At 44.4% G+C, this 27,926-nt stretch overlaps 3 protein-coding genes across 8 annotated transcripts; 2 read left to right on the top strand and 1 right to left on the bottom strand.

Moving 5' to 3' along the window:
* Nucleotides 1-92: 92 nt before the first annotated feature.
* Nucleotides 93-13,258, bottom strand: LOC118288000 (regulator of G-protein signaling 9). 4 transcript variants are annotated; one of them, XM_035613729.2, is made up of 20 exons: nucleotides 12,145-13,258; nucleotides 9,971-10,067; nucleotides 9,278-9,328; nucleotides 8,806-8,912; nucleotides 8,609-8,660; nucleotides 8,466-8,524; nucleotides 8,301-8,377; nucleotides 8,140-8,221; nucleotides 6,986-7,048; nucleotides 6,867-6,896; nucleotides 6,659-6,720; nucleotides 5,908-6,021; nucleotides 5,676-5,791; nucleotides 5,429-5,516; nucleotides 4,905-5,043; nucleotides 4,710-4,792; nucleotides 4,294-4,417; nucleotides 2,314-2,717; nucleotides 1,747-1,930; nucleotides 93-953 (listed from the first exon to the last, which is right to left on the bottom strand). In XM_035613729.2, the coding sequence occupies exons 1-19, from the start codon at nucleotides 12,211-12,213 to the stop codon at nucleotides 1,765-1,767; spliced, it is 1,983 nt and encodes a 660-aa protein (XP_035469622.1). In that variant the 5' UTR covers nucleotides 12,214-13,258; the 3' UTR covers nucleotides 93-953; nucleotides 1,747-1,764. The 4 variants fall into 4 exon arrangements, with proteins under 4 accessions (XP_035469622.1, XP_035469623.1, XP_035469621.1 ...); XM_035613730.2 differs by adding an exon at nucleotides 9,770-9,868 and having other exon boundaries at nucleotides 93-1,930; nucleotides 12,145-12,178; XM_035613728.2 differs by having other exon boundaries at nucleotides 93-1,930.
* Nucleotides 13,178-22,170, top strand: LOC118288004 (guanine nucleotide-binding protein subunit alpha-13). 2 transcript variants are annotated; one of them, XM_035613738.2, is made up of 5 exons: nucleotides 13,178-13,570; nucleotides 15,233-15,459; nucleotides 18,310-18,360; nucleotides 18,641-18,841; nucleotides 19,697-22,170. In XM_035613738.2, the coding sequence occupies exons 1-5, from the start codon at nucleotides 13,288-13,290 to the stop codon at nucleotides 20,066-20,068; spliced, it is 1,134 nt and encodes a 377-aa protein (XP_035469631.1). In that variant the 5' UTR covers nucleotides 13,178-13,287; the 3' UTR covers nucleotides 20,069-22,170. The 2 variants fall into 2 exon arrangements, with proteins under 2 accessions (XP_035469631.1, XP_035469632.1); XM_035613739.2 differs by lacking the exons at nucleotides 13,178-13,570; nucleotides 15,233-15,459 and adding an exon at nucleotides 18,099-18,122.
* A 739-nt stretch (nucleotides 22,171-22,909) lies between these two features.
* On the top strand, nucleotides 22,910-27,925 carry si:dkey-21c1.4 (mucin-17). 2 transcript variants are annotated; one of them, XM_035613732.2, is made up of 5 exons: nucleotides 22,917-23,265; nucleotides 24,176-25,510; nucleotides 25,744-25,854; nucleotides 26,488-26,604; nucleotides 26,694-27,925. In XM_035613732.2, exons 1-5 carry the CDS (start codon nucleotides 23,256-23,258, stop codon nucleotides 26,720-26,722), a joined length of 1,602 nt encoding a protein of 533 aa, XP_035469625.1. In that variant the 5' UTR covers nucleotides 22,917-23,255; the 3' UTR covers nucleotides 26,723-27,925. The 2 variants fall into 2 exon arrangements, with proteins under 2 accessions (XP_035469626.1, XP_035469625.1); XM_035613733.2 differs by lacking the exons at nucleotides 26,488-26,604; nucleotides 26,694-27,925 and having other exon boundaries at nucleotides 22,910-23,265; nucleotides 25,664-25,805.
* The last annotated feature ends 1 nt before the right edge of the window (nucleotide 27,926 follows it).

Below are 27,926 nucleotides of genomic sequence, written 5' to 3'. Positions count from 1 at the left end.
TAATAATAATATATATAATATATATATATAATAATATATAACATTTGGGTTGACTGGCCCTAAATAAATACGCAATATCAGGAAGTTGAGCGTTTTTTGTTGAGACTTTCATTTATTGAGGCACTTTGACACAAGCCATGGAATGTACAAATCCAATACAACAAATTTAAGGTTTTTTTTCACATTCTTGCATTTGTAAACATGGTTAAGATAATACATTCTGACAGTTAGTTCACATTGTAATCCCGCCCACGTACACACCACCACCACATAAGAATATCGACACCTCCCTCTGGCTAGTGTAGAGTAAACAACAGCTACAAAACAGCAGTGGAGCCAAATACAAAACTACTACTCGACCCCCTCCCATTACATCATGTGGACAAGCTGATAATGTGCCCCCATTTTACCTGATATACATCTGTTCAGTCATTTCACGTAATGTGTGTAAAGAGGTAAGTAAATTAGGGACGAGGCATCTAAGTCTACTGAGCAGCACAAGGACAATTCTCCACTTCAGAAAAACTGATCATTATTGGGTAAATATGTAAATACATTGTCTATATTTCTTAGCAGGAATGTGCACAGGCAAGAGTCTATAGGTGTCTGATTTGGCTTATCACTTACTGGAATGTAAACATTAATCTATTTTGTAACATATAACATCAGTTGTTTTCGCTCTCCTTGGCATTCACAAAAATACAGATTTTTTTGTTAATACTTGTTGTCATTGTGCGACTTTTAATCTCGAAAAATGTTCTGCGTGTACATTATGCCTGCTTTGTAGAAAACTTCCAAGAACAAAATAAAGAAAAGAGACGTTCAGGTGTGTGAAGGTGGATAAGGCTGCTGTCCGGCTACTGTCCATGAATAGACACGAGGTTTGAATGTGAACGCTACAGCTCAAGTTTTGAATCTCTTGGATGTTCATCCACCCTGTTGTCCTCCGGGGCCTGAACAGAACAAAACATCTGGCTCAGCTGGTGCTCACGTCAGCGAAGATCGGTGGCAAAGAGGCTGTCGTTTTAAAGGAACACTCCACCCAAATCATTTGCCTTGAGGGTCAATCGCTGAAGGGCCTGTAGGCTCGTAGGTTTGGTTGCAGGAAGTTGGAGATTAGACAAAATATGTCTGATCTCCAACTTCTGATGGAGTTTGTTGTTCGTGGGGAAATAGCTGCCGCTGAGGTTGTCCCGTCAGTAAGTTCTTGGGAATGTGGGGGGAATTAATGAGTTAGGCACTCACAAGCAGATATTAATCTAAGAAAATGTCACGAGAGGTCCAATGAAATAATTAAAAATACTAATAGAAAACCATCAGAAACTTTTACAGCCTCATTTGGTGGCTTGTCAATTATTTTCGGGGTTGGTACTGGAAGACCTCAGTATTTCTGAAAACCTCGTGACGGGCCAAAAGTTGTGAGATTGTTTTGAAATTGAAAACTGAGAAGAGGATTATGCTACAGCAGAGGAGTTTGGACATAATAAGTTGACGCTCAGTCTACTGTGGACCAACATCCATCACTGTAATGTCTCGGATTGACAGTTTTGTGTTGTAGTTTGTGGCCTGGTGGTGAGAATGTGACCACATGTACGCTGGGATAATAAACACTGAGATTTTTACCCCCTTAATGCTCTGTATGAGATACGTTATCTCTGTCGGGACACGAGGGAAAATCTGCCGCCGGGCCTGTTCATATCGACTCACTTCACATCTGCTCCGCACCGATTTAATTTTTTTTAATACCTGTGCAAATCCATCCTATTAGCCGGTGCCGTTCTGTGGAGTGAGGCTCTCCCAGGGGCAGATGATCTCTTTGGCTCCCACTCCTCCCCGAGAGGCGGCCCTGTTCTCCTCCTCGTCCTCGTCCTCCGACTCTATGGGGTAGATGCGGCACTCGGGAGGAATATCCACTTTGATCTGGAAAAAACTGTTCAAGGAGGCAGGGAGGGACAGAAGACGCACGTCTGATACCCATATTGTGTTAGCAGAGGGACACATTTCACTTTTCTGACCGATGCCAGTGCATCCTATTACCCAATATATTTCTGTAAAAAGCTATAAATATTGATCTAGTTTGAAATTTACAACCAACAGACATCAGCAGACATTTGGCCTGGTTTCTTTTTCCGGAATATTTTATTCATATTCACTTCTTCTGCCCTTCTGAATTCCAGACTCGTTGTCCTGCTGTGATTAGTTTGAAATCTTAAGCAGTAGAACAGAGATATAACGATGACAACATACTGTATATCTCTGAAGAACATGGCGTTGTGGATTTTGCATGCACAAGTGTTTTTGGCTCACACTCACTTGCCAATCCGTCTGGGCGGAGCCTGACTGGGTTGATCCGGGCTGATGGGCTGAATGCGGCTACTTGTCCCGGCAGCTGAGTGGTATTTAGGCGACAGGCTGGCGAACATGGTGGAGGGCGTGCAGCCCCGCTTCAGCAGGCGGCGCAGTGAGAGAGGCATGCAAGACCTGGACACGCTTCCTGCAGCGGGGGCTCGGGCCTCGGGGATCCCCGCCGCGCCTCCTTCACCGGCCTCCGCGCGCCGCTCAGAGGCCGAGGTGCTGTCCAAGGCCACGCTGATGGGGGACGGACAGGCCGGGGAGTGGGCCAGGAAGGGGAGAGAGGGTGAGGCGTTGGCAGAGGGGAAGTCACTGATACCAGAGTAGACGGCGAGGTGGGGGACAGGAGTGGTGTAGCGGCACAGCTGTGAGGTCAAAGGGCAAGGGGCAGAAGTTAGGGGGTCATCATGAGAGGATCTTTCTTCAAAGTGACGTGTGTGTATTGTGGAAAGTGTTCAGCAGGTGGTTCCCCATGTACATGTGAACACCAAAAATCTCTTAAATCTTTTATCTACTACTTCTACTTTTCATTGCAAAAGGACAGGGCAGTTATACTAAAAGGTCAAAAAAACTGATCCCTGAAGTCCAAGGTGACAAATAGTTTTTGTCCAAATTATCCTAAAATATTTACTACTGAAATAATAATAAAATCCCAATAATAACATCAAAATTTTCTGACTCGAATCATGACAATCAGTTATCAATTGTTATCTGTCGATTGAGCAATGGATTCTTTGTTTTGCCTGTAAATACATATATACCTTTAATGCATTACTGATATGATGGCAGAAAGAGGGAAAGAAAGAAGGATAGAAACTTTCTCTGGCAGAGACTGACAGTTTGTGGGGACGTCCAGGCGAGGGTGACGTTGAGACGTTTGAGACACTGAACGAAATCGAGACAAACACACGAACGTGAGGGGATGTTGACGGTTTGATGTTTTATTAGCTCGTGGCGGACGATGAAGACAACACACATGTATAGTACAGAACACTGGAGGAGTGACGGTGGACGGAACAACACACGTGTCATGAGGAACAGCATGACAGACGAGACAGTTACAGCTTGTACGGACAGAAATGAAACAGATGTTCCAACACAGTCGTTTGCACATGGAGGTGTGTAATTCAGTTCAGGTCACAGGAAGCCCCAAAACTTGTTTTCTCATTTTTGGTGTCATTAGTCCAGGTTTTGACGTTTGCCAGGGAAATAAATTGAATCTGTGGTCTCAGGGGCGAATGTCTCAAAAACTGGGAAAATATGTGAAACCAAAACTACAGGACTAGATACAATAACTCTTTTATACAGTCTGATATTAGTTCTCTATTAATACTCCAACTGCCCAATGTGCATATCTAACAGAGGCTATAAAATCATGCAGCGGAATTTAGATTGTGTTTTCAATATTGCACATTTCCGATATGCTTTCCTATTGAGCAACATGCTCATTCATATGGAGTTGTGTTTCCCATATTTTCTCTCCTTTTAGATCCTGGTTTATGTCTCGACTAACTTCTGAGGAGATATCTGACTCTTCAGGAGCAAAACGTTTCCGTTCTGCTCAGCAGCAGCGTGACACTTCTTTGGTCATTTGGTTTTTTGAGTTTTTATTTTTTATTTTTTCACAGAAAGCCGCTGCCTGCTGCAACCGGAGAAAAAACTATGGGAGCGGGGACGTAAGCAGCAAGGCTGTGGGCTGGAAAACCAAAACAACGAGCTGAAAGAAGCTCAAAGTCTTGGTTGATCATTACTCTCACGTAAAACTTTTTAATCTGTTTGTTTTCATAAAAATATTCATTACAGCAGCTTTAAACTGGAACTAAATGGCATTAAAATGCCGATATTATCATTAAGAAAATAAACAGTTTAGGTCTTAGCAGGAGGAGGAGGACGGCGACAAGGGGACACCTCCTTCCCCGTCTTGCTGAGTTTGCTCATGACCTGTGTGATGTCAACGGGGGCATTGGCCGCCATCTTGGCCCTGTGCTCCTTCTCCTGCTGCCGGAGGACGATGGGGCTGAGACTGGGCCGCCTGTTCTTCGCATTCTGCTCCAACTGGGCGTCACTGCAGGGCGGAGATGAAAGTGTATGGAAGAGAGAGATGATGGCGGGAACGATGAGAGAGAGAAGAGAAGGAGAATAAGATGGACCAGCAAAGAGCTGATGGAAGGAAAAGCTGATTCTGGCTTTTCCGACCACTGTCACTCTTTTGTCGTCCCATGTGAATATGAAAATACTTTCTTTCCTCGTTTCATGCACCATTTCTCACTGTGCACTTGACTTGAGTTTTCCCAAATTAAACAGTGGACACGAGTTTGACATCATCTGTAAAAGTTGTTGATTAAAACGCCTCTTACGAGTACTTGTGCTCCTCGGGACAGACGGCCTTCTTCAACGTGTCCTTGAAGACCGGAGACTTCAAGTATCGCCCGAATGAGTCCTGCAAAATGGGCACGAACCCCATCGTGACACAGTGGTTTGGAGTGATGGTGAGTACAAGTCGGTGGGGAATTATTTCGTGGTTGAACCCGCCTGGTGGTGTGTTTACTGACCTTCTTCATGAGCATGTAGATGTGCGTCTGCGCTGCGTCCAGGACATATCTGTGTGGGTGCTTCAGGCCGTTAACGGTGATTTCCATCGTCTTTCCGTCGATGTTGATCCACCGAGGTGCGCCGCGTGCAAGGAAGCTCCTGAGATCACAAGATTTGTAGAAACACAAAACAAAATGGCACAAATTTTTGTTGAGGAAAATGAATTGTCAAACAATTGTGGGTGGAAAAAAAAAAGTCTTTTAGAAACAATTAGAAATACAAAGACATTCAGTTTATAATGATAAAGAAGAAAGAAAAGGAGTGAATCCTCTCATCAGAGAAACTGTGACCACAAAATTTGGGGCTTGAAAATTCACTGAAACAATCATTGATCAATCGATTATTGAAATAGCTGCAGATTAGACCAATCAATTAATCGACTTATCGCTATCAGATGGATATTCAACCTTTAGGTTTAGGTTGGTTAGGGCATTCATTAGAGAAGATCCATATATTATACACAAGCTAGAAATGAAGACATTACTTGTAGATCTGCTCTGCTTTCTCTCTCATCGTCGCAGCTGTGCCCCACTTCAGATCCTCGCAACCTTCCCAGAATGCCAAGTTCTCACCTAAAACGGTAGAAAAGGAAATAACGGAAAAGGGAACACGGTTAAGATGCTATTCTCGGCTCCATCTATTGGCTGAAATATTAACTCTGCAGGATCAAAAATTAAATCTTCAGTGCAACAAGTTCGCATCAATAACATTTCTGCCATCGACCCTCGTACCGCTGAATTCTTTCTTCAGGAAGAGTCTGAAATCGTCTCGTCCTCGAGGGTCTGAGAGCAGCTCTCCGAAGCTGAACGTCCACCTCTCCACGCGCATCTTCGTCGGTATCTCCACACTGACGCACACAGAAATAACCACGGAGGAAGAAAATCACTCAATTTAAGTCATTTCAAATTCAGCGGAACCTCAATGAATATGATAGAAAATATGCATCGTCCTCAGTCGACGCACTTGGGCATGTTCAAGTTCCAGTATGTGATGTCATCAGTGATCCAGGGGTTGCTGGGAAGACACTTGGAGAGGAAAGGGTCGTGGCCGTTATAGGTGGCGCAGTATTTCACCAATCTGCAAAAACAGGGGGGAAATAATTAAAAAAATCATGTTTTTCATTAGAAGCATTGATGAAAACTTAACTCTGGGTTTTTATTAAAAGTAATGGAATCAGTTCCCCTTTGAAGAAATTCCCTGACAGCAGCCGTGAGATATCACATTAAGGTCAAAATGTATTAAATCAGGTCACAGTGACCTTGACCTTTGACTTTTGACCACTAACATCTAATTAGTTCTCTCTTGACTCCGAGTGAACGTCGGTGCCAATTTTGTGGATATTCTCTGGAGGTGTTCCTGAGATGTCGTCACCACGAGAGTGAGAAGAAAGAATAACTTTAGATGTAGATTTGGATCCAGATGCAGATTTGTAACCATTTCCAAAAGGCAAAAATTTAACTTATAGAACTGTTTTTCCTTTTCATCGTCACCCAGTGCTTGTTCATGGGGGCTGTTGGTCAGTCAATATTACTGTCTAGACCTAACACGTTTGCCCCTCAGATCTCATCTGTGCACGACTTTTGACTGTCCTCCATTTGCAGCATAGTCGGTTAGAGACGTAATAAAAGTTTCTGTGCGTTTGCAGGGGGTCACACACAAGACACACACTTTGGGATACAGGAGAAGTGGTAAGATATACGATGGGATATCTTACGCTCCAATGGACACAGATGACTTCACCCTGGGCCTCATGATAGACTGCTGGGTAAAGATCATCTGCAGGAGGCAGAAGAGAGGTGATATGAAGAGGCCTGTCTCTGTGGATCACTGCTGTCAGTTAACACGGGTGTCGGTTTAAAGGAAACAAACATGGGAAATGTTGGAAAAGTCAAAGAAAGAGTTCAGTTTAAAATCTCACTCACAATTCTCCCGTAGAAGTCTGGTGTTTTTTCCTGAGGGGGGAAAAAAATACATATATTACATTTTGCTATTATCGATTATGTGTTATATCACATATAAGCAACGACAAGGTGGGACATACCTCGTCTGCATTAGGATCTATTCGTCTGTCCAGTCCATAGTCCATGGCGCTTACTGTCCCTGGCTGCACACACACACACACACACACACACACACACACACACACACACACACACACACACACACACACACACACACACACACACACACACACAAAGATTACACAATATGTTTATCAAAGGACAGATCAATGAAGATGGAGGTTTTATTTTTGAAGGGGGGATGAATACGTTTGTTGCCTAAGGCGGAGGGAGATGAGTTATACTGCAGCTTGTTCAACACTTTGTGTGATTATTATGCAGAAAGTTGGACGTCAGTAACCTTTGCGCTGTTTCCCAATGTTCCGGACATTTTCATGTTCTGAAAACAAATATATTAACACAGTATGACCTGGATAATTCATTGCCTCACCTCAAAGTGATGACATGAAGTGCGACCTGCATTGAGGCCCCTCATCATTTCAAATTATATTTGCTTAACATGAGCGAATTCCCAGACACATTCGCACTTCATCAAATTAGCACAATCCACTTGACAGCACAGTGAACCCGGGTCATTTGGGAAACCACCGGCTGTCTGGAAAGACGTCGACCACTATTTTTTTTTGGGGGGGGGGGGGGGGGGGGGGGGGCGACACTGGGAGAAACCGAGACTCGCGATGAGCACGAGACCCGAAAAACCCTGGCGCCACATTCCCCCCCCCCCGCGCAGTGTGAAATATTAATCAGTCATGCCCTTTTCCGCCAACTGGACATGTAACGGTAATGAGGCATCATGGGTAGAGATAATGAGACACCCTGGGAAGAAGTAAAGAGGTGGAGTGAAATTTTCAGACCTTGCTGTCTGATAGCGATCCGCTGTCATCTAACATGAAGGTGCATGTTGTGTGTGCAGTGCAGGTCTGATCACTATCTTTGTGTGTGTGTCTGTACTTGTACTTCTATCTTTGTGGGGACCCTTTTGCCTAATAGACCATACACAGTGAGGACACTTTGACGGGTCACACCCCTTCAAAGGGCGGTTTGAGGGTTAAGCCTTGGTTTTAGGGTTAGTGTTAGAGTTGGGTATCAGATTCAGGTTAGGGTGAGGGTTGGGCTTAGGCCTTTAGTTCTGATGGTTAGTGAATGCATTATGTCAATGAGTGTGTATTCTCACCGGAGGTCGGTGAACCACCCAGTACGCTCTCTCCTGGCAGTCAAACACCACGCGGTCCGGCTTCTTCCTCTCCTTTGCAGCCCTGAAAAACCCAAACGGAATTCATAACTCCTCTGCGATCTTCAAGTCAGTTGACTTCTTTGAGTTTCGTCCCCACGTACCTGTACTGCTCTTTAGCTTGCATCACTATGAAATCCCATTTATGATTCATCCACTTGTGCAGTCGGTTATACTGCTCCTGAGGGGCAGCAGAGAAATGACGCGTCGGTGAGCGCCCACAAGCGAAAAACTTAATTTCTCCCGGGTCGCCTCCGTCTGGCTCTCACCTGCTCGTGCAGCTCCAGGATTCCTTTCTTGCGTATGTTTCTTTTCGCCAGGTAGATCGCTTCAGGGATGAGGGATAAAAGGAGTTTAGTTAACTGAGTGGTGGTAACAGAGTCTGTAGTCAAAATCAAAAAGTCACACTCACCATAATCTGTATCCTCAACGGGCCACTGCTGCGTGGGCCAGAAGTACGGTGTCTGGGAAGGACAAAAAAAAGGCAGAGAAACAACTGTAACAGGCCAGAAAGTCAGAGCAGTTTCTTTTTTGGAAATTTAACTTTTAAAAGGAAGATTTTTATTTATCTTATTCGAACACGAAGTGACACGTGGTGCGTGTGTTTACCTGGAAGCGATAGAGGGATGCATCCGGTTTGATCACCAAGCGTTTGTGGTCCTGCAGAGGGTAGATGTATCCTAGCGCCACGAGCATCGAGCCAAAGTTCCTCGCCTCTGTAGAGACAATTATAATTTCCATGAAAGGGCAATCTGAAGAAAATACTCTGTTTGATCCGTGTGGGGGAATTGGGTTTCGTTACAGTTGCTCCGACCAAAACTAGAAATATATATACAGACCGAAAAATTATAATAAACAGAAATATTTTTTTTAAATAAGAAGAATGTAAATAATAAGATTTATTTAAAAAGCCCTATCATGATAAGCTGTTAAAACTGGAATTTGTTTTTATATGTGTCTGTGTGTTTGTGTTTGTGTGTGTGTGTGTGCGTGTGTGTGTGTGTGTGTGTGTGTGTGTGTGTGTGTGTGTGTGTGTGTGTGTGTGTATACATAAATACAGTATATTCTCTATATCTCTCACCTTGTGTGTCTATTTGAAATCTGTCTGCCAACCAGGAAAGGATGTCTTCACCTGAGGATAAAAGATGCAAATGATAAGTCAAAGGTAAATGTGTGTGTGTGTGTGTGTGTGGCCCATTACAAAAGCAGCTCTGACGGCGAACAACAGGAAAGGGGTGTTGAGTGTGTGCCTGTAAATGCCAGACCCCTCTGATACACCACTGCTGACTGTGTCCTGTGTCCTGTGAGCCTCTAACGCTAATGTGGGGAGACAGACGGAAGGAGGAAGAGAGGAGGAGGAGGAATGAAAGACTTTCATCCATCCGCCTGGATTCAGAGCTCACAGATGACGTAGAAGTCTAGGTTCCCTCTCTTCCTCTTCTCCTCCTCCGCAACCTCCACCTCCTCACCGTCTCTCTGTGTTTCCCTCTTATTTCTGTCTCTGCTTCTTTTTTTCTTTCTTTTTTTTCTCTCTTGCCCACTCTATCATCATCATCCTCATCCTCCTCTTCACCTCCTACTTATCCTGACTCTGAGACCGCGGGGGTTGTCATGGAGATAAAATCAGTAGCTCTTGAGTTTGAGCCCGGAGCTCTGGTATCCTCCAGTGAGACTATGCAGGGGGGAAATAAATCACTCAACCAGCTGCTGAATATCAATATTGTGTGTGTGTGTGTGTGTGCGTGTGCGTGTGCGTGTGCGTGTGTGTGTGTACCAGTTATGGCGTGTGGTATGGTTGTGATCACCAGTCTCTGAGGCTGTGATTTGACTCCTGTCTTGGGGTCCTGCATCTCCAGCAGCACCTTCTCTGCCTGCGTGGGAACAGGATGAGGAGAGGTTACCACAACAATAACAACAACAACAACAACTGATTGTGGAGTGTGTGTGTGTGTGTGTGTGTGTGTGTGTGTGTGTATGTGTGTGTGTGTGGGGGGGGGGGGGGTCACTGGGGTTGCCTGGACAACAGGTTGGAAAAATCAGAGGAAGCACATAATGATGATTTGTGGATGAAAAAGGCAGATGTTAGATGCCATCTAATTGCCTCTAATTCACTTAAATACTCTGGGATGCTAAGGCTCACTATCAAAGCTTGCAATTTAAACTTCCTATCAAACAGAAGTTGGGTGATTTAGTGACGGATTCTCTCGACACGGCTAATCAGCTCTGTCCTCCAAAAACAACACTGCAGTTGTGAACCGCAGCACTGCGTGTAAAACGTGTTGAGAGGTGAGATGAGAGAGAGAGAGAGAGAGAGAGGGGAGTTTGTTCCATATCCTGATCTTCTTGCTATTGTTTGGCTTGTGTGGGAGGTTTTTGCGGTGAGTCACTGCCCTGTAAACTGTTTTTTAATGTTATCATATCACCGGATCCCCACTGATCCCACAGCTCAGGTGTGGAGCGCAGAGCAAGAAATTGTTACTTCAGGGTGTGTGTGTGTGTGTGTGTGTGTGTGTAAGAGAGAGAGAGAGAGTGTGTATGCGGCTGACTGCAAGTGATGTAACTTTGTGCTTTGGAGTCGTCCTGGAGAGGCTATTAGCCTCAGGCTGATCCGGACCAAAGTGGGCTTTCGTGGACCAAATCACATGACAAGTTCTCCTGGATATTAGTTTTGGTGAGCATTCCCCTGGAGAGCATGACAGTTTGACCCATAGATATTTTGCTCACAAAGCATCACCCACAAAAATATCTAGGCCTTAATATTTGGGATTACCATCCATCCATCCATCCATCCATCCATCATCTATACCGCTTTATCCTTCGCCAGCCCGTCACAGGGACAACATACAGACACTATCACACCTATGGTCAATTTAGAATCTCCAATCGTCCTTTAACCACAATCTGCATGTCTTTGGACTGTGGGAGGAAGTCGGAGAACCCCGGAGAGAACCCACGCTGACACGGGGAGAACATGCGAACTCCAAACAGAAAAGCCCTGGACGGTTGGTTAGGTCTGGATTTTAGGGATTACAAAAATACTAAAACTAGTGTGTTTTTTATATACTTTATAATCAGATTCATTTATTTAAAATAAATACATCCAAATAGTTTCACATTCGTAGGCCCATTTGTTTGAAATCACAGTAGTTTATTAATGTTAAATAAATGTAACCCAAATGGATGGAAATGTTAAATGAGTGTTCAGTGGCTTTTGTCTCAATATTCCCTGCACTTTTTTTTTCTCTATAGCCAAAAGTTAAATATTTAGTGAATTTGAAATGTGTGCTTGCTGCAGGAGCGAGTCATTGTTGTCCAATACACTGTGCCTGTCTGGATTAACTTCTCTCCAGCAGCTGGTTGGTGTAGATGGGAGCAGCGATACTGATCCAGGCTTAATGCTTATTAAAATAAATGACCTTATCCTTGTGAAAAGGTTGAACCAAAACACACGGTTTAGTGTGACAGGTAGATATGGACAAGCGCGCAAGAACCAAAATATTAACATGGGATGTGCTGCATGTTTTTTTTATTTTATGTCTCATCATCATTTTTGATGGCTTTTATTTCTCTGCTAATCATGCAATGGATGCATCATTAAAAACAGGGCATACGTTGTTATCTGTTTTGTTTGCACTTCCTCAAAATAATCCTGTGGTCCAAGTGGTTCCTGTGAGCTTTTTTTTGTGTTTTACTCAAATGTCTAATCTTAATAAATCATAAAGCATCATGCAGACTGAGGAGGACCAGACTGTTTTTAGAGGCTTAACGCAGTTTGTGAGAGAAAATGCAATGGTTTTGTGGGGGTTACAGAAGAAGGGCCACTACTGTGCAAGCATCACGCCACAGAATTCATATAAGTGAACTATCCATAGGTGCGTCTGCAGGTATAGTCTATAAGCCCGAGGGGGGCTGTGATCAGCACCCCTGATGGAAGAAGGATAAACCTACCTTCTTGAGACAAGCGATCCTCGGTCGATACCTCTGCCCATGATCCCGGAGCGTGTTTCTGATGGTCATGATGAGGCTTTTTCCCTCAGTCACAAAACACACACGCACGCACGCATACGATGCTGCTACTGTCGCCTGCGAAGCCGCTGCGTCTTGTGCGGATGGACGCTGGAGGGGAAGTGCAATCGTCGATATTGATGCTGCCTTCACGTGCTTCGCCACCTGCTTCTACTTGGAGGCTCGGAAAAAATTGTAAACATAATACATTCCCATCTCTCGCATACAACAAGTGGATGTTCTGGTCGAATTGGGTTAAAATCCCTTGGTGGGTTGTGATGCAGACTGACAATGCACCAGATCAATCCCTGGCATAACATTATATGTAAATTTAAAAGTACCGAATATATATTTTTTTAAATGAATATTTTTTTTATTAATTATTTACAGCCGTCATGTGATTTTCTCAGTATACTATCCCCCGAAGATTCAAGAAAACCAAATGCTTATCTGTCTGCATTTCCAGTTTTATTGGTCTTTTTCAAGCGGCTTCGATTAGAAATTGCCATATTTCCAATGGTCTTTTAAAGCAGCGTACCTAATGAAAGCGAACCAACCAATCAGAGCGCGGCATTCTCTTAGGGCCAAACTGTGTTGCGTGGTTACCGAAGTTAACCAGCAGAGGGCGACGTGGCACCATCAGTCCACTGTAGTGGTCCGATTTATATTAAATTTAAATGCATTTTACGGTCGTTTAACCGATTAAAAACACTAAATAGCGTTTAACAACAGTAAAACGTGTCTGCGTTAACGAGTGTTTTAGTTTTAAATTGTGTAACTGTGTCCGCTAAGACTATTAGAAGTTGAAAATGATCTGAAATCCACACTTTCAACCGACAATATTCTCACGTACTTATACTTGTGTGTCAAGACATGTGAAGCAAACTTTACAATGTTAAGTTTGTGTGAGTTACTAAAAACATAAATCATCAACAACAAAATTTTAAAAAAAATTTTTTTAAACGGGAGGTGGCTTCAGATCAGATTGACGGCGGCGCCACTTCCTGAGTTTAGGGAAGGGCCTTGGTCTCGTGGCCGCGCCGCGCGAACGCGCATCAAATTAGCATCGATGAAGTTTGTGCGAACATGGCGGATTTCCTGCCGACCAGGTCCGTGCTAAAAGTTTGCCTGCCCGTCTGCCTGCTCAACAGCGGCGAGGTGGAGCAGCTGCGCAAGTCCAAGGAGATCGACCGATGCCTCTCGCGGGAGAAGCCGTACGTGAAGCGGCTCGTGAAGATCCTGCTGCTCGGCGCGGGCGAGAGCGGCAAGTCGACTTTCCTCAAGCAAATGCGGATCATCCACGGCCAGGACTTCGACCAGCAAGCCCGCGAGGAGTTCCGAGGCACGATCTACAGCAACGTTATCAAAGGTACGGTGTTAACGGGACAGACACCGGGGAGGGGGAAGGGGGGGGGGGGGGGGGGGGAGAGGTTACGCGGGTGGCGGCGGTGCGGGGGGTGTATAGCCGCCCCGCTGCGACCGAAAGGCCCCAGAAAGGCGGCGAAAATGGATGGGCAAAGTTTCCACATCTGTGCTCGCGGCGCTGGACACACATAAACATCCAGAGCGGCTGTCGGCACACCCAGAGAGGAGCCGTGTTCCTTCTCACATCTCCCCCCTCCCTCCTTTTTCCAAAGAGGCCACATTCGATAATATGTATTTTAATAGTTATCTCATTGTAGCTGAACACAAAGTCGGCAGGTTCAAATAGCGAGTTGGGCTAGTTTTTTGTTGCCCAACAGCTAAAAACCGAGGGGACGAAGCTAATGGAGGGTGAACCCACCGCTGTGTTGTAACGAGTTCCTTCCTGTTTGTCCTCTTCGTGGGGTATCTGACGTTACCAGGTGAAAAATAGAAATTATAATCCCCAACTTTCTCTCCACTGACTTCAGTGTAAATAGTCAAATAAATCATAACAAGTCTCACAAATGTATTCATATGCAAGGTGGGGTGCTGCTGTAACCCCCCCCCCCCCCCACACACACACACACACACACATGTTTATTAGATCAGTCATCAGAATAGAAATCATAGGGAAAATCTGGACCTTTTATTCGTTACTCGTGCAAGAAGAGGTGGAAATCAATATATTATTTGTTGATTGACAGAAAATGAATAATCTATCTTGATAATTAACTGTAGAGCTGCGACAGTTAAATCGATTCGTAATCGATTACTAAGTTAATCGCCAACTATTTTAAGTAGTTTTTAGGAAAAAAGTAGTCCAAACTCTCTGATTTCAGCTCCTTGAATGTGAATATTTTCTGGTTTCTTTGCTCCTCTGTGACAGTAAAATAAATATCATTGGTGTGGAAGAAACCTGGCCTTTTGGGAAACACGGTCGACATTTTTCACCACTTTTTGACGTTTTATGGACCAAACAACTAATCGAGAATTCGAGAAAATAATCGTCAGATTAATCGATTATGAAAATAATCGTTAGTTGCAGCCCTAATTGACTGATTAGGGCGAAACTTTCAAAAACATTCAGTATCTGTCTTCTTGCATATGAGGATTAAACTGACCGACAACAAGACGTGACAAGTGATGGGCAACTTTCCCTCTATACCGACACCTTGTTGACAAAATTATCAATCAATAAGGAAAATAACGAGTAGTTTCAACAATTTATAGATTGTGTATTGAGTGTGTTGGATTATCTTGTTACTGTGGAACCTTCTTTTTTTTTTAAATAATCATTACTTTTACATCCTGTTAGTACAACACGTCCGTCAGTCAAAACAGGTTTGTGTGAAGCCTAGGGCTGCAACTAATGACTATATTTCATTATGGATTAATCTCTCTATTATTTTCTCGATTAGTTGTTTAGTCAATAAAATGGTGAAAACTGTCGATCGTGTTTCCCAAAACCCCAAGATGATGTTTTGTTTAATCCACACACCAAAGATATTTAGTTTACTGTCATAGAGGAGTAAAGAAACCAGAAAAAATATTAATATATATATAGAGAGAGAGATAGCTTTTAAGATGCTGCCTCTCTAATGGTGACCTCTTTTCGATCTTCCTCCAGGTATTCGTGTGCTGGTGGACGCGCGGGAGAAGCTGCACATCCCGTGGGGCGACCCGGACAACCAGCGGCACGGCGACAGCCTCATGGCGTTCGACACCCGCTCGGCGAAGATGGCCAGCGGGCAGCTGGAGACGTCCATCTTCTTGCGGTACCTGTCGGCCATCGCAGCTCTGTGGGCGGACTCGGGCATTCAGAATGCCTACGATCGCCGTAGGGAGTTTCAGCTGGTACGGACATGCACACACACACACGCACATACACATTGAAATAACAGTACAGAAACATAATGGTGGCTCCACCTCACACTGTTGAGAACTTTTCTCATACACAACTCGATCAGTCGAGACTTTTCTGGTGTGTCAAGTTGGGATTTAGCGAAATTTGGGCTTAGCGAGTTCAGAGGCCGGCAAAGCAGCTGTGAAAACAGAAAGTGAAACTGCTTCTCCTCTTAATTCATCCTCCCTGTATCTATCGCTCTGATTCTTCTGTCCCTGGCGCCCCCTCGCTCTATAGTGAGCAGCCACAACATGTGATTGAGTCAGCTTCCTGTTTACACCCCCCCCCCAACTCCTCGCTCGTCAGCATGCACCTTTTAACACACTGACCTCTGCTCCACAACAACAGCGCATCTGTGCTCTTCTTTAGCCTGGTATTATTTTTCCACAAAGTCGAATAATTATGCTGCCTTGTACTTGCTTATTTTATGTAAGGCGTCAGGTCATGTCATAAACGCAATACGTTGTCCAGCTGTTGAGGAGCCTCCCCCCCCCCCCCCCCCCCCCCCCCCCCCCCCCCCCCCCCCCCCCCCCCCCCCCCCCCCCCGCTGAGGAGGGAGCAGGGGACCCACTTCTCCAATTGCACGTGGTAACGAGACAAAAGCAGAAAATTAAAAAGTTTCTGTCCGTTGCATAAGGCTGAACTGTTGTCAATGGTGTTTTGTTGTTAGCCCCCCCCACACACACACACACACACTCAGCTTGTTGGTGTGAGCCTGTTGTGCAGACATAAGGGGGAATAAGAGTGATCAGAGCAGGAATGTTGATCTGTAGTTAAACAGCTTTATGCTCACAAACAGAGCCCCGGCTCTCCCGCTCGGTGTTATTTGCACACAAACACTAAAGAGTCACACACCTCAAATTACACAAAGTACAAGGACACACACACATATTCATTCTGTCTGTATGTCGAGCTGCAGCTAACTTTAAAAAAAAAAGAAAAGTTAAACGCCCCATGTGATGTATTACATTTATTATCATAGAAAACAGAAAAAAATTAGAAGCTGGAATCAGTGAATTTGAAATGTACATTTTCAACACCTCTGAATCTATCGTCGGGGTGTTGCTGATAATTCGTTTAGTGCTGCAACAATTAGCTAGGGTCTGGAAAGTGAAGCCAATGCCGAAGTGCCTGAAGCCTGTATTCTCTGGAATCACCAGCAGAGGGCGACTCTACTGGTTGCAAAAAGAAGTCCGTTTCTATATTAGAAAATGACTCTGTTCTCTCTTGATTTATCACGTCGTTATGTAACATTGCTTTTTACAAAATATCAGAAAGACAAACTGTCACTCATTCAAAACCAGAAGACGCAGAGTTGCTCTGTTGGGAGCTGTTTAAAATGTTTTCCCCTTCTCTCGTTCCCGAGGACTGATTTGTTTCTCTGCCAGCAGACGCAGCCCTGTTGTGTTGTGACCCGGCTCTTTGTGTATTTGCATCACAGATCACACGTGCCCTCAGGCCCGGCTCGTATCGCTCATTAAAAACACACACATTGAACCCACACACACAGATTATCTCACTTTCAGTCGGGCAAAGTTCAGAGTTCAGGGCATTTTAAAATCAACCATAAACATTTTCTCTCACTTGTCATCTAATTTCTTTTTTTCTTTCTTTTCTTTTTTTACATGTTAATGATCAAGTCATAAAAAACAGTAGATCTGATTACTTGTTAAGTGGCCACGTCTCGTTTTCGGTTTGGCGTTTACGACACGTTCGTATATAAACTGCAGGCGCTGTCGTGCTGCATAATGAGCTCAGAGTGACGACTCTCCTTGTTTCTCTTCTCCTTTTTCTATCTCTGGGATCTTTTTTTTTGTGATGATTTTAAAAAACCACCAGTCTGCTCAGATTTGAGCTTCTTTACTCGGGTGAAGACGGAACTATGACTGAAATCAAAATCAGCTTCACAGAAAGGAAACTCTTCTGTCTGTAGGCTTAACCTGAGCACCACAACGCTCTGCTCCTCCCTTTTGTAATCTTAGCCTTACACACACACTCACAAGTTTTTCAGGTCAGGTTAGTTTTTTTTTTTTTAAGAGATCAATAGGTGAGTACAGGAGCTTTACAGTAAGGGAAAATGGCTGGTACATGGCACCAGCACGCAGAAATCCAACCCAAACAGTCACTGCTACTGATGAGATTTTTAATTTTACAACACTTGCGTCGCTTTAGTGTCGCATTAATGCAAAATACATGCAAAGCAGTCGCCTGACAAGGCGTGGCGACACCGTGGGTCACGGGGGAAACACGTTGCTTTAGCTTTTTTTTGCAGCTGGATTTTGGTTCATCTTGAGCACAGGACACACACACACACACACACACACACACACACACACACACACACACACACACACACACACACACAAAACACAGATAAAGGAATGCACCTCAGTCCTGGCAGCCTCATGTCTGGGCTTGCGTTATTTCTGCATGAACAGAGTTAAAATGGCCTCGAAAAGACATCCCCTACACACACGCACACACACACACACACGCACACACACCTTGCTACATTTCTGTCTAGATCAAAGGAACAGTTTCTCACACACACACACGTGTCTGCTGCTACACCGAATACTTTGCATCCTGCTTCAAGTCCTCGGAGCAAATTCAGGTCTGAAAGAAAGAAAAAAACAGGTTTTCCCCGTGCGTGTGCGTGGGTGCGCGTGTGTTGCTCCATGTCACCACAACAACAAATGTATTGTATCGCTTGCATCGATTTGCATTGTTTATGAGTAAAAACGACCGCCTGTAATAATTTGTGTAGAATTAACAGAAATTCCGCCTCTGTCCTGTCGCAGGGTGAGTCTGTGAAGTATTTCTTGGATAATCTGGATAAGCTCGGCGATCAGGTAAGTTGTTTCTGCCCCGCGCTGATTGTCGGAATCTGACATTTTATGTTTTAGTTCAATGCTGCACAGTCTACACAATTTAAGTTCGCCTGATGAACGGCCACAGTGGTTATATTCCTAAGAAAAATATCTTGGAAGCACATTGTCTTATATTAAATTGTCTTTAAAACTTAAATGAAGTTTTCTTCATATTCTCTAGATAACTTATGGACAAGTTTATGGACATATATATTTTTATATGTAGACATTTATTCATTGTTTCTCTCCACCTCTCCACTAGAACTACCTTCCCAGTCAGCCGGACATCCTGCTGGCCCGCAAACCCACCAAAGGCGTCCACGAGTACGACTTTAAGATCAAGGACGTTCCCTTCAAGATGGTGGACGTGGGAGGGCAGCGGTCCGAGCGGAGGCGCTGGTTCGAGTGTTTCGACTGCGTCACCTCCATCCTCTTCCTCGTCTCCTCCTCTGAATACGATCAGGTGAGAACCCGCTGCTGGTGGGGGGGCAGGGGCGCCTCGTTTCCGCCCTAACGCAAGCAAACACACACACACACACACACAGACACACTTGACATAATCAGTGGATTAATCGGTTTGTTTGAAGCAGATAGTGTTTGGTGACTTTTTGATAAGTCGCGATCACTGTGTCTATATGCGCTTTCCTGGTCTGTGGAGTTGTTGGTTCTGTGGCTACATCCAAACTACTACATTTTCATTTTACAATGGTGATGGAAAACAAAACCCATCTCTGTCCATACTAATACACCTGAAAATGGTGTAAACAGGAAGCAGATTGTTGCTCACTGACAGAAAACACCACGGACGATAAACTAAAATAATGAAAAGTAGGGGATCGGTCCTTGAAGCGAGGACGACGTGGAAAACGCAAGCGTTTATCTTTGTGACTGATGAGAACCAATCAGCAAGTGAATGCGGGTGTCATCGTTTTACAAACGTCTTTGTTTTTGCCCGTCCGTACTAACAACTGAGCCCCAGAGTTTTCAAACTAAAACATTGTGAGCAGCGTTGTAGTCGCTTGAGACGAGAACATAGAAGTGTGGATGTGGCCTGTGCTGCTGCGTATGTAGCAGCCTCAAATAGAAATCAGCATATTATACCCTCATTTTTGGAAATGTTTACATTATTAAAACTTGTTTGAACAAGTTGCACAAAGGATCAATTGAAATGTCCACATGAAGAAAGTAGAACCCAACTCAAACTTGATGCTGATACAGGATTTGAATTATTTTTTACTCCTTTAATTACAATTACTTTAATCATAAGCACAAAAACTACAGTAATATTTGTACTCCATCCCTCCAATGTCTTACGTAGGTGCTGATGGAGGACCGGCAGACCAACCGGCTGCGCGAGTCGCTCAACATCTTCGAGACCATCGTCAACAACCGCGTCTTCATCAACGTGTCGATCATCCTGTTCCTCAACAAGACGGATCTGCTGGAGGAGAAGGTGAAGAGCGTTCCGCTCAAGGACTACTTTGCCGACTACACCGGGCCGGAGCACAGCCTGCCCGACGTGCAGGCCTTCATGGTGGAGTGCTTCCGCGACAAGAGGCGCGACGCCACCCAGAAGCCCCTGTACCACCACTTCACCACGGCCATCAACACGGAGAACATCAGACTGGTGTTCCGAGACGTCAAGGACACCATCCTCCACGACAACCTCAAAAAGCTCATGCTCCAATGACCCCCCCCCCCCCCACTCCCGTCAACCTGTGAAAGTAGAGGAACCGGAACGGGGACACGCCTACCCCCCATTGCTCCTGAAGAGGACTCGTGAAGAGTCCAGCCTCAGAAGAATCCAGTAGATGTCAGCGTTTCTTCTTCAGCCGTTTTTAATATTAGTTTTTACACTCCTCTCAAGAAGAGTTGGCCTTCTTCGGGGTTTGGTAGGGGACCGAGTCAGTAGGGCGAGAACGTCTGAGGTTTTAACAGGGGGAAAAAAAGAAGAAAAAAAAGACAAGCAGACAGTTTGGATGTTGGGTGACATCCCATCTCTGCTGCTTCCGTCTTGAGACCATCTCCTCTCGCCGGAGCTCCGCCTCCACAGTGCCAGTGCCTGGCTGTGGAAACCAGCTAACCGTTTTCTTTTTTTTCTTCTTTTTTTTGTTACAAACCGGGCATTGTGGTGTCTGAACCAGACGTACAACTTGCTAAGAAGACCAACACAGGAAATAACCACAATAAGTATGTTGTTGTTGGTACAACATTGCGAGTTAAGACGGTTCTTGAAAAAACGAAACAAAGATTTTCTGCGCCAGAGTTGATTTGCCGGTCTTTTTTTGTCCAAGCACTGAATTCATCTTGTCTGAAATCACTCCCATTATTTCAGTTGCACTCTCCAGTGCTGCTTTGTGAACATTGTTTCTAGGCCTATGTAGTTCGTAGAGGGTTGATGATGATGATGATCTGGAGACTGCACAATTCTCCTTTTTTTTCCCTTTTTTTTTTCCTTCTCCCTCATTCCTCCAACCTCCCGTCGCCACTCTTCTGTTTTTCTTGCTGGCACAGAGCAAGACTCACCAGGACAAGGACCAGTTCGTTCGTCGATGGGCGGAAAGGAGTTGAGAACTGTTTAAGGATTTGATGTGGGAACTTGGCACCTTGTCCGTGGAAAAACTGACCTACAGAAAAGACTGAACCTACAACGCCTCTCCACATGATGTCTTATAGGTAAAAATCATTTGAAATCCTGCATTTTGTGCCCACTGAAAGAGTCACTCTTAAGCTTCATTTAAACTAATTAAAGATGCAAGTTGTCCTTTTTTCTCCTTTTTTTTGGGGGGGGTTGTTGAAACAACAGGCAGGTGAAGTCAGTGAACATGGAGTCCGCTGTTTTTCTCAGGGTTGAATCAAAAAAAACGGCATTAAAGCTGACGTCATTGTTGGCAAACTAACTGAATAATGTAATCTCTATCTGGGCGGTGGAGCGGTGAAACTCAGCTGGGTGGTGTTTGGTACCGTCTCCTCCCGGCTTTTGACCCGCGATCGTCTGCCCAGAATCCTCTGTCTCTCTTTTGTTTTCATCTCTGACTGGATGCCACTTAAAGGGACAGACCCCACCACCCCACCCCCACTGTTTGCCTGAATGATGAATGTCTGTTAATAGATGCACAGATTTGCTCGCGACTGTCTGAATATACTGTAACCAATATCGCCGTGGTGAGATGTGAAACCGGTCGTGAGAATTTCTTGTGTTAGCACTGAGTCGTGACTCAAAGGCGTCCCTGAAAAAGAAACTTGTGCCGTTTGGGACTTCCCTTTAAAAATACATTTGAAACTGTCAAGGGGGGAGAGAAAAACACAGACACATAAAAAAGGCGACTGGAGCTGAATACTTTTGTCAGCGGCTGTATTCTGTCGGGGGCCAATCTTTGTTAGAGGACAACTTCCAGTCTCTGTTAAAATCTGTTTCCCTGCCAAATCAAACCCCCCCCCCCCATGCCTTTTTGACTCTGTTCACATCGACAGACTGTAGTTTTTGTTTTGTTTTTCCTCCAAAACATAAAGCTCCTGTGAGCTTCACTTAGCTTCCTGGCCATGTACATACTGTAATCTGTTGCCATGTAAATAATATTCAGGTTTATCTCCATATGTAAATGGTTGTAGAAATTTGGCATCCCCCCCTCATTCTTAACGTGTTTCGAATCACTGCTTTTCCAATGAAGATGACTTTTTCATGTAGATGTATTTTTATGTTAACTTTTACATCGCCTTTTTTTGAAATTCATTCCTGTGTCAAGTCTCATACCACTCTAACCCTCTCAATAAATACACTTTTCTAATGAAGTCTGCCTCTCTTTGTTTATTTTACATGTGTGTGTATATATATGTTTTTGATTTATTTTAAATGACATTTGCCCAAAAGTGTGGATTTCAACAGTCTTGGGGTAAATTTGCAGTGTTGAAAAGTGGGATACAGGATTAAATAAATCTAAATAATGGTATTTTAAAATGGAAATGCATGAGATGCCTGTTTTTTAAATGTGTGTTTTGAACCACATTCCCTCTGAAATCTGTATTTTCGACTAAAGCACAAATCTTTCTTCTTGTTCCAAGGTACATACAAATATATTCCTTTTCCAAGTTTTCCTTTTTGCAGAAAATTCCTGATGGGGGAAAATAAGATGGCAAGTCGCACGTGGTTCAGAAGTTTGACAAATGAATCAAAAACTGGATGAAAGCTGATGAACTGAGGAAGGCCATGACATGTGGCTGAAAGCTGCAGCAACATCCAGCATAATGACCTTGTGCTGGGAACTGTCAAAATACCAACAGGAGGCATACAAAGACACCATTCCATCTTTTTTTGGATAAGTTAAATGAGTTATTCTTCCAGATAACTTTCGTAACCACACCTCTGAACACGTTGAATATCTCTCTGACATACATATAAAAGGTTTCAGTGGGAAATTTGACGAATTCATCAAAAAATAATCACCGGCATTTCCGGGGGGGTTTACGCGAAAACGGAAGTAGACGGGAGTGAATCATCAACACGCCAGAGCAACTCGGCAGATCAACCGTGTTGTTCGCACGAGACTTTAATTAACTTTGTCAATGTATTAAAGTCACCCCGTCATAATTAATCGCCTTCATCGCAAAGTACGTTGTCAAACATAATTTATTTGAGTTTGTTCAGTTTCACTCAGGCTCCTGACTCGCTACCCCACATGGGGTCTTTCCCTCCTCACGGCAACAGTTCACTTCTTTAACCTCGACACGACGCAGCAACAGGCGCAACACGACAAGTGACTTTGTGAAACTTCACGTCATCATTATTATCGTCGCCGTTATTATTATTTGGGTTTTTCCTGCTCAGAGTTCTCGGAACATGCTTCTCCCTGATTGGCTGTTTGACACGCGCCTTCAAAATGAGCTCCGGTGAGTGCAAATGACAAAATACGTATATGTCACGTGACAGCAGAAGCCGATTAATCGATCAATTAACCAACAACTACTCTGTGTGTTGAATGTGCATTTCATCTTTGCAGAGCCGGACAGGACGTTTCTGTGTGTTGTTCAAAAGTCTCAACACACTTGCATGTTTAGTTTGCAATGATACTTGACTAAAGAAAAGCATCAAATCATCTCATTTGAGAGGTTTGGAATCCACAACTTCTGTTTGAAAAATGAGTGAAGTGATGCATTTGTGGATAATTTTCATATTGATTAATTGTTTTAGCTCTAGTTTTGATGCCTTTCTCTGTCAAATATGAGCTGCAACAGTTAATCGATTAATCGATTAGTTATCGACTACTAAATGAATCGCCAACTATTTTGATAATGGATGAATCGGTTCAAGTAGTTTTTTCCTTATTTCAGCTTCTTAAATATGAATATTTTCTGGTTTCTTTGCTCCTCTACGACAGAAAAATAAATATCTTTGGTGTGTGTAGAGAAAACAAAACATCATCTTGGGGTTTTGGGAAACATGATCAACATTTTTTTACAATTTTATGACATTTTATGACCAAACAACTAATCAATTAATCGACAGATTCAACGATTTTGAAAATAATCGTTAGTTGCAGCTTAGTTTGAATCATAACTAACAATTATTGTTATTGTTATATATTTGGTCGACTCACATATACAACAAAGAAAAGTTACACATTTGAGTAGCTGGAATCAACTATTTTCGTCATCGTACTATTTGATTATAAATCTTCTTTCTATCGATTAGTCGTGACAGCTCCATTATCAAATATAATGGGCTTTTTTTCCCAAATTTTTAACTTTTGTAAAAAATGAATTAACTTTTTACTGCTCTTTGTTTTGTTTGTGCCCACAGAGGTGTGTCCGTTCTGTGGGAAGACATACAAAAGGTTGAAGAGTCACCTGCCGCATTGCAAGGCGGCGCCGACTTCCCAAGCGCCTCCCACCGAAGACGGCATCAAAACGAATCAGACGACGTCATCGTCTTCTCAGCTGCTTGCAGGAAAGGGGGAAACGTCTAAACAGTCAATTGTGGCAAGTCCAAAGCCAAAGAAAAGCTCAGTCGTGTCTGCGTCTGCATCGTCCGCACCACCGCAGTCAGCTGAACTTCCACCGTCAACTAAGAAGAAGAAACAGAAGTTGTCCGAACAAATCAAGGTGGCCGGCACGCAGTCCTCCATCTCCTCCCTGCCGCCATCTCCGTCTCCCGCCGTCTCCACTAAGCCAAAAAAGAAGAGCCTCCGCGCTCTGATAGAGGCCGCAAAGCCCGACCAAGTTGCTCTGGGATCCCTGGAAGGAACCAGATCTGCCTCAGAGGAGCCGCCCTCAGGTTCAACTCCTCCGAGGTCCAAGACCACAGCACCGACCAAGGGCAGCATTATTCCAGACAGCGCCGGTTTTGCCGCTCTGTCCTCAAACACCAAACCCCTGGATGCCCCTAAAAAGAAGGCGTCAAAGACGAAGAGGGCTCCGCAATCTCCCCCCGCAGCCAGAGATACTGACGCCGACGACTTCTGGGCGGACATCACGGAGGAAATTGAGGAGTCATCCGAGAATAAGATGCTCTTAAAATCCGGAGGGGGTCACCAGGCCGGGTTCACCATCCGGGATGCTAGAGCCACGTTGGGCCGAGCCAAAACCACCAGTCAGTCCGGAAGGGCGAGAATCCTGAGCCAGGCGGAAACTGCAGACGAACTGAGCAGCAAAACCAGCCTCGGTCCTGGTCTCAGTCCAGCAACAGGTCCAGCAGAGAATCTAACAGATGTTGTGGGCTGCTCGGTACCGACTGAAGCTGCGTCGGACCAGCCGCTCGTCACCAGCCCGCTGCGTCCTCAGCTACAGTCAGTCACGAAAAAAAGCTCAACGTCTGAACAGGCGTCCTCAATCCCTCCGCAACGCGACGGTTCCTCTCAGCCCAAACTCTTAGCCGCCGTCGCCCCGCTCCTCTCCGGCAACTCATCGTCTCAGGGGAGCCCCGCCACGCCTCCTCCTCCTCTTTGTGCGGTCGGCGTGAACGGGGCGCTGAAGGCGGGCCGTCACGCGGCTGAACTCCTCTCGCTGTCGCCGACACCCGTCCACTTTTCCAGACCTCACGTTTTCCCTCTTGCGCCACAAACTCTGCCGCCGAGAGCCGCCGATGGGTGGAAACTGGAGGACAGGAAACAGAACTCTGCTCACAATCGCATGGAAGGTCAGTATTTGACAGATGGCTGCGTTATTTCTGACAATAAATCAGGAACAATCTTGGGGGAACAGCCGACCGATTTTCCAGCTCCTCAAATTTGTGAATTTGCTTATTTTCCTTGTCTTACGTTATATTTAATCACAACTGTTCGATCCCCAGCCCCCGGGAAAGGAAAGCTCATGTGTTTGGAGTGTGTATGTGTCCGTCACTGACTCTTTGTGGGGTGTCGTGAACCGCAGACGCTGTGACGCGTCGGAGCCTCGCGCAGGTGAGACTGAGGGAGTTGCCCGAGTGGCTGGCCTGCAGAGCCCCCCGTCGTCCCAGAGATGTGGTGGAAACGGTGCAGAGAGGTGAACATTATCTCACACTAACACAATGTATGTGTGCAATACTCCCACAATGCCGCTGTGGGTCTCATTGTTTGTGTGAGGCTGAGGCTTCAGGAACTTTATACTTGTCAAACTTGGGACAGAGGGCAGACTATTTAGTTGAAGGTCGAGCTGTAACATACAACAGAAATGTTTGAACTCTGCAACTGTACTTATGGTGTCTTGTAAAAACCCAAGGCACATGAAAATAAAATACCAGAAATATTCAGGATGAACCTGTCTCTTTCCAAACAACCTCCTCCAGCTAGCGTCTTTGAAGCTCAACCATACAAAGAAAAAGGTTCAAAATGGACTTTTGGGGGTTTTTCAGGGGATAATTTCCCAGCAGGGAGTCGACTTGGTGATGATAAGACTCAACAAAGTTGGCGCTCCTTGCCAAGAAATAGTCTGACTCTCTATAAAACCATAAAAACAATTATCAAAACCTGAGAAACGAATGAAAAAATGTTGATTACTGGGCTATTCAAGATGCCGGCAGGTCGATTTCATCACCGGTTCCCAGTCTTTATGCTCCGGCTACAACGATGATTTCACAAAAATGTCCCAATTATTCCATTTTTAATCAGTGTCGTTGTGATTCCGTGCTTCCCTCAGGCTGGCAGTGGTACTACAGGAGATACATTGACGTGAAGAAGGGCGGTGTGGGCGGAGTGGGCATGCTGTTAGCTGGATACTGTGTGCTCAGCTACGTCTGGAGTTACCCTCATATAAGTAAGCGAGTGAATGACTCTGTGTTGCTTTGTGAACGTGGACAGGTTTGGAGATGACTGGTCATGTTGCTGTTTCGTTTCTTTACCCAGAGTGTGATCGCTGGAGGAAGTACCACTGAGCTGGAGGGAAGATGTGGAGACAAACAGCTGTGGCGGGAGGAGGGTTCCGTTTTTTTAAAAACTTGAACTATGAATTAAACAAACCAAAAAAAAAGGGCACAATCTCTGAACTCGTCAGATGTGGAGGTGCTGGTAGGAAGTCGCCATTTCCCCCACTGTTCCAGTCTTGACAGAGCGCTGGCTGCAGCTTTACATTTCACTGACGAATATGGGAAGTTGTTAAACCTCTTCGTGTAACTTTTTTTTGTGTGACGCAGGAAATTTCCGAAAAAGACTGGATGAGTTGTAATACTGATACTTGTAGTTTCATTCTCACTTGACTGGCAACTGAAAAGGGGGGCGTCTGAAACCACTGAAGTTTATGAAGTTTCAGGCATGACTGATTTTCATTTCAGATTCATTTATTTATATTATTTAGTTTTCAATATGTCTTATTTTAGACTGTTGAGGGAAACATCCACAGGAAATAGTTTTAATTGGAATAATTTATTTATCTTTGTGAGCAAAACCAATTTAGATTTCAGTGTAAGAATTGAAAATAGTTTTATTTCACGTTGAGAAGGGATCTCGTCATATTTTTACAGTCCTGCTGTGTCCCTGCAGCTCCACTAGGGGTCACTGTTGGGTCGCGTTGACCAACCATAAGCAGTTTGGCCGATCAAATGTTTTCTATGCAGTTTTCTTTGCTCCTTTGTGCAGAGAGGCATTGGTGCCAGGCTTCACGAGAGGATTAAAGGTTAACAAACAGTTATTGTTTTTTTAAACTTGATCAAAATCTTTTGTCTAAGAAGCCCAGATGTGGAGAAACATGAAACATGAAATCTGAAACACCCTCATATCAGCATCTGTGAGAAGAAACCATCTGTGTAGTGGAGGGTAGCAAATCATGGTTTTCTCTGGAAAAGCCCCCCCCCCTGTCACATGATGTTATTTTGCATGTTAAATCTGCGTGTGCGTGTGTGTGTGTGAACACTCACAGAATAGTAATGGAGGGACACTGAAGGAGGTTCATCAGCCGGACCAGACCAGTTTTCTTATTGTATTCAAAATGAATTTATTGTTGACTCTCCTTGCCGCTGTAGTGAACACACATTAGCTACAAATGAAGAAACGACAGTATTTTTTTTTTATATAACAAGTTGGTTTGTTTGTTTTTCTGAAGCTGCTTCTTGGCAAACACAATAAAAAATTATTTCCATTTTC

Source organism: Scophthalmus maximus, chromosome 16 (genome assembly GCF_022379125.1).
Source record: "Scophthalmus maximus strain ysfricsl-2021 chromosome 16, ASM2237912v1, whole genome shotgun sequence".
Lineage (NCBI taxonomy): Eukaryota > Metazoa > Chordata > Actinopteri > Pleuronectiformes > Scophthalmidae > Scophthalmus > Scophthalmus maximus.
Note: the sequence above shows the minus strand (reverse complement) of the source record. Positions and strands in the feature narration are given on the sequence as shown.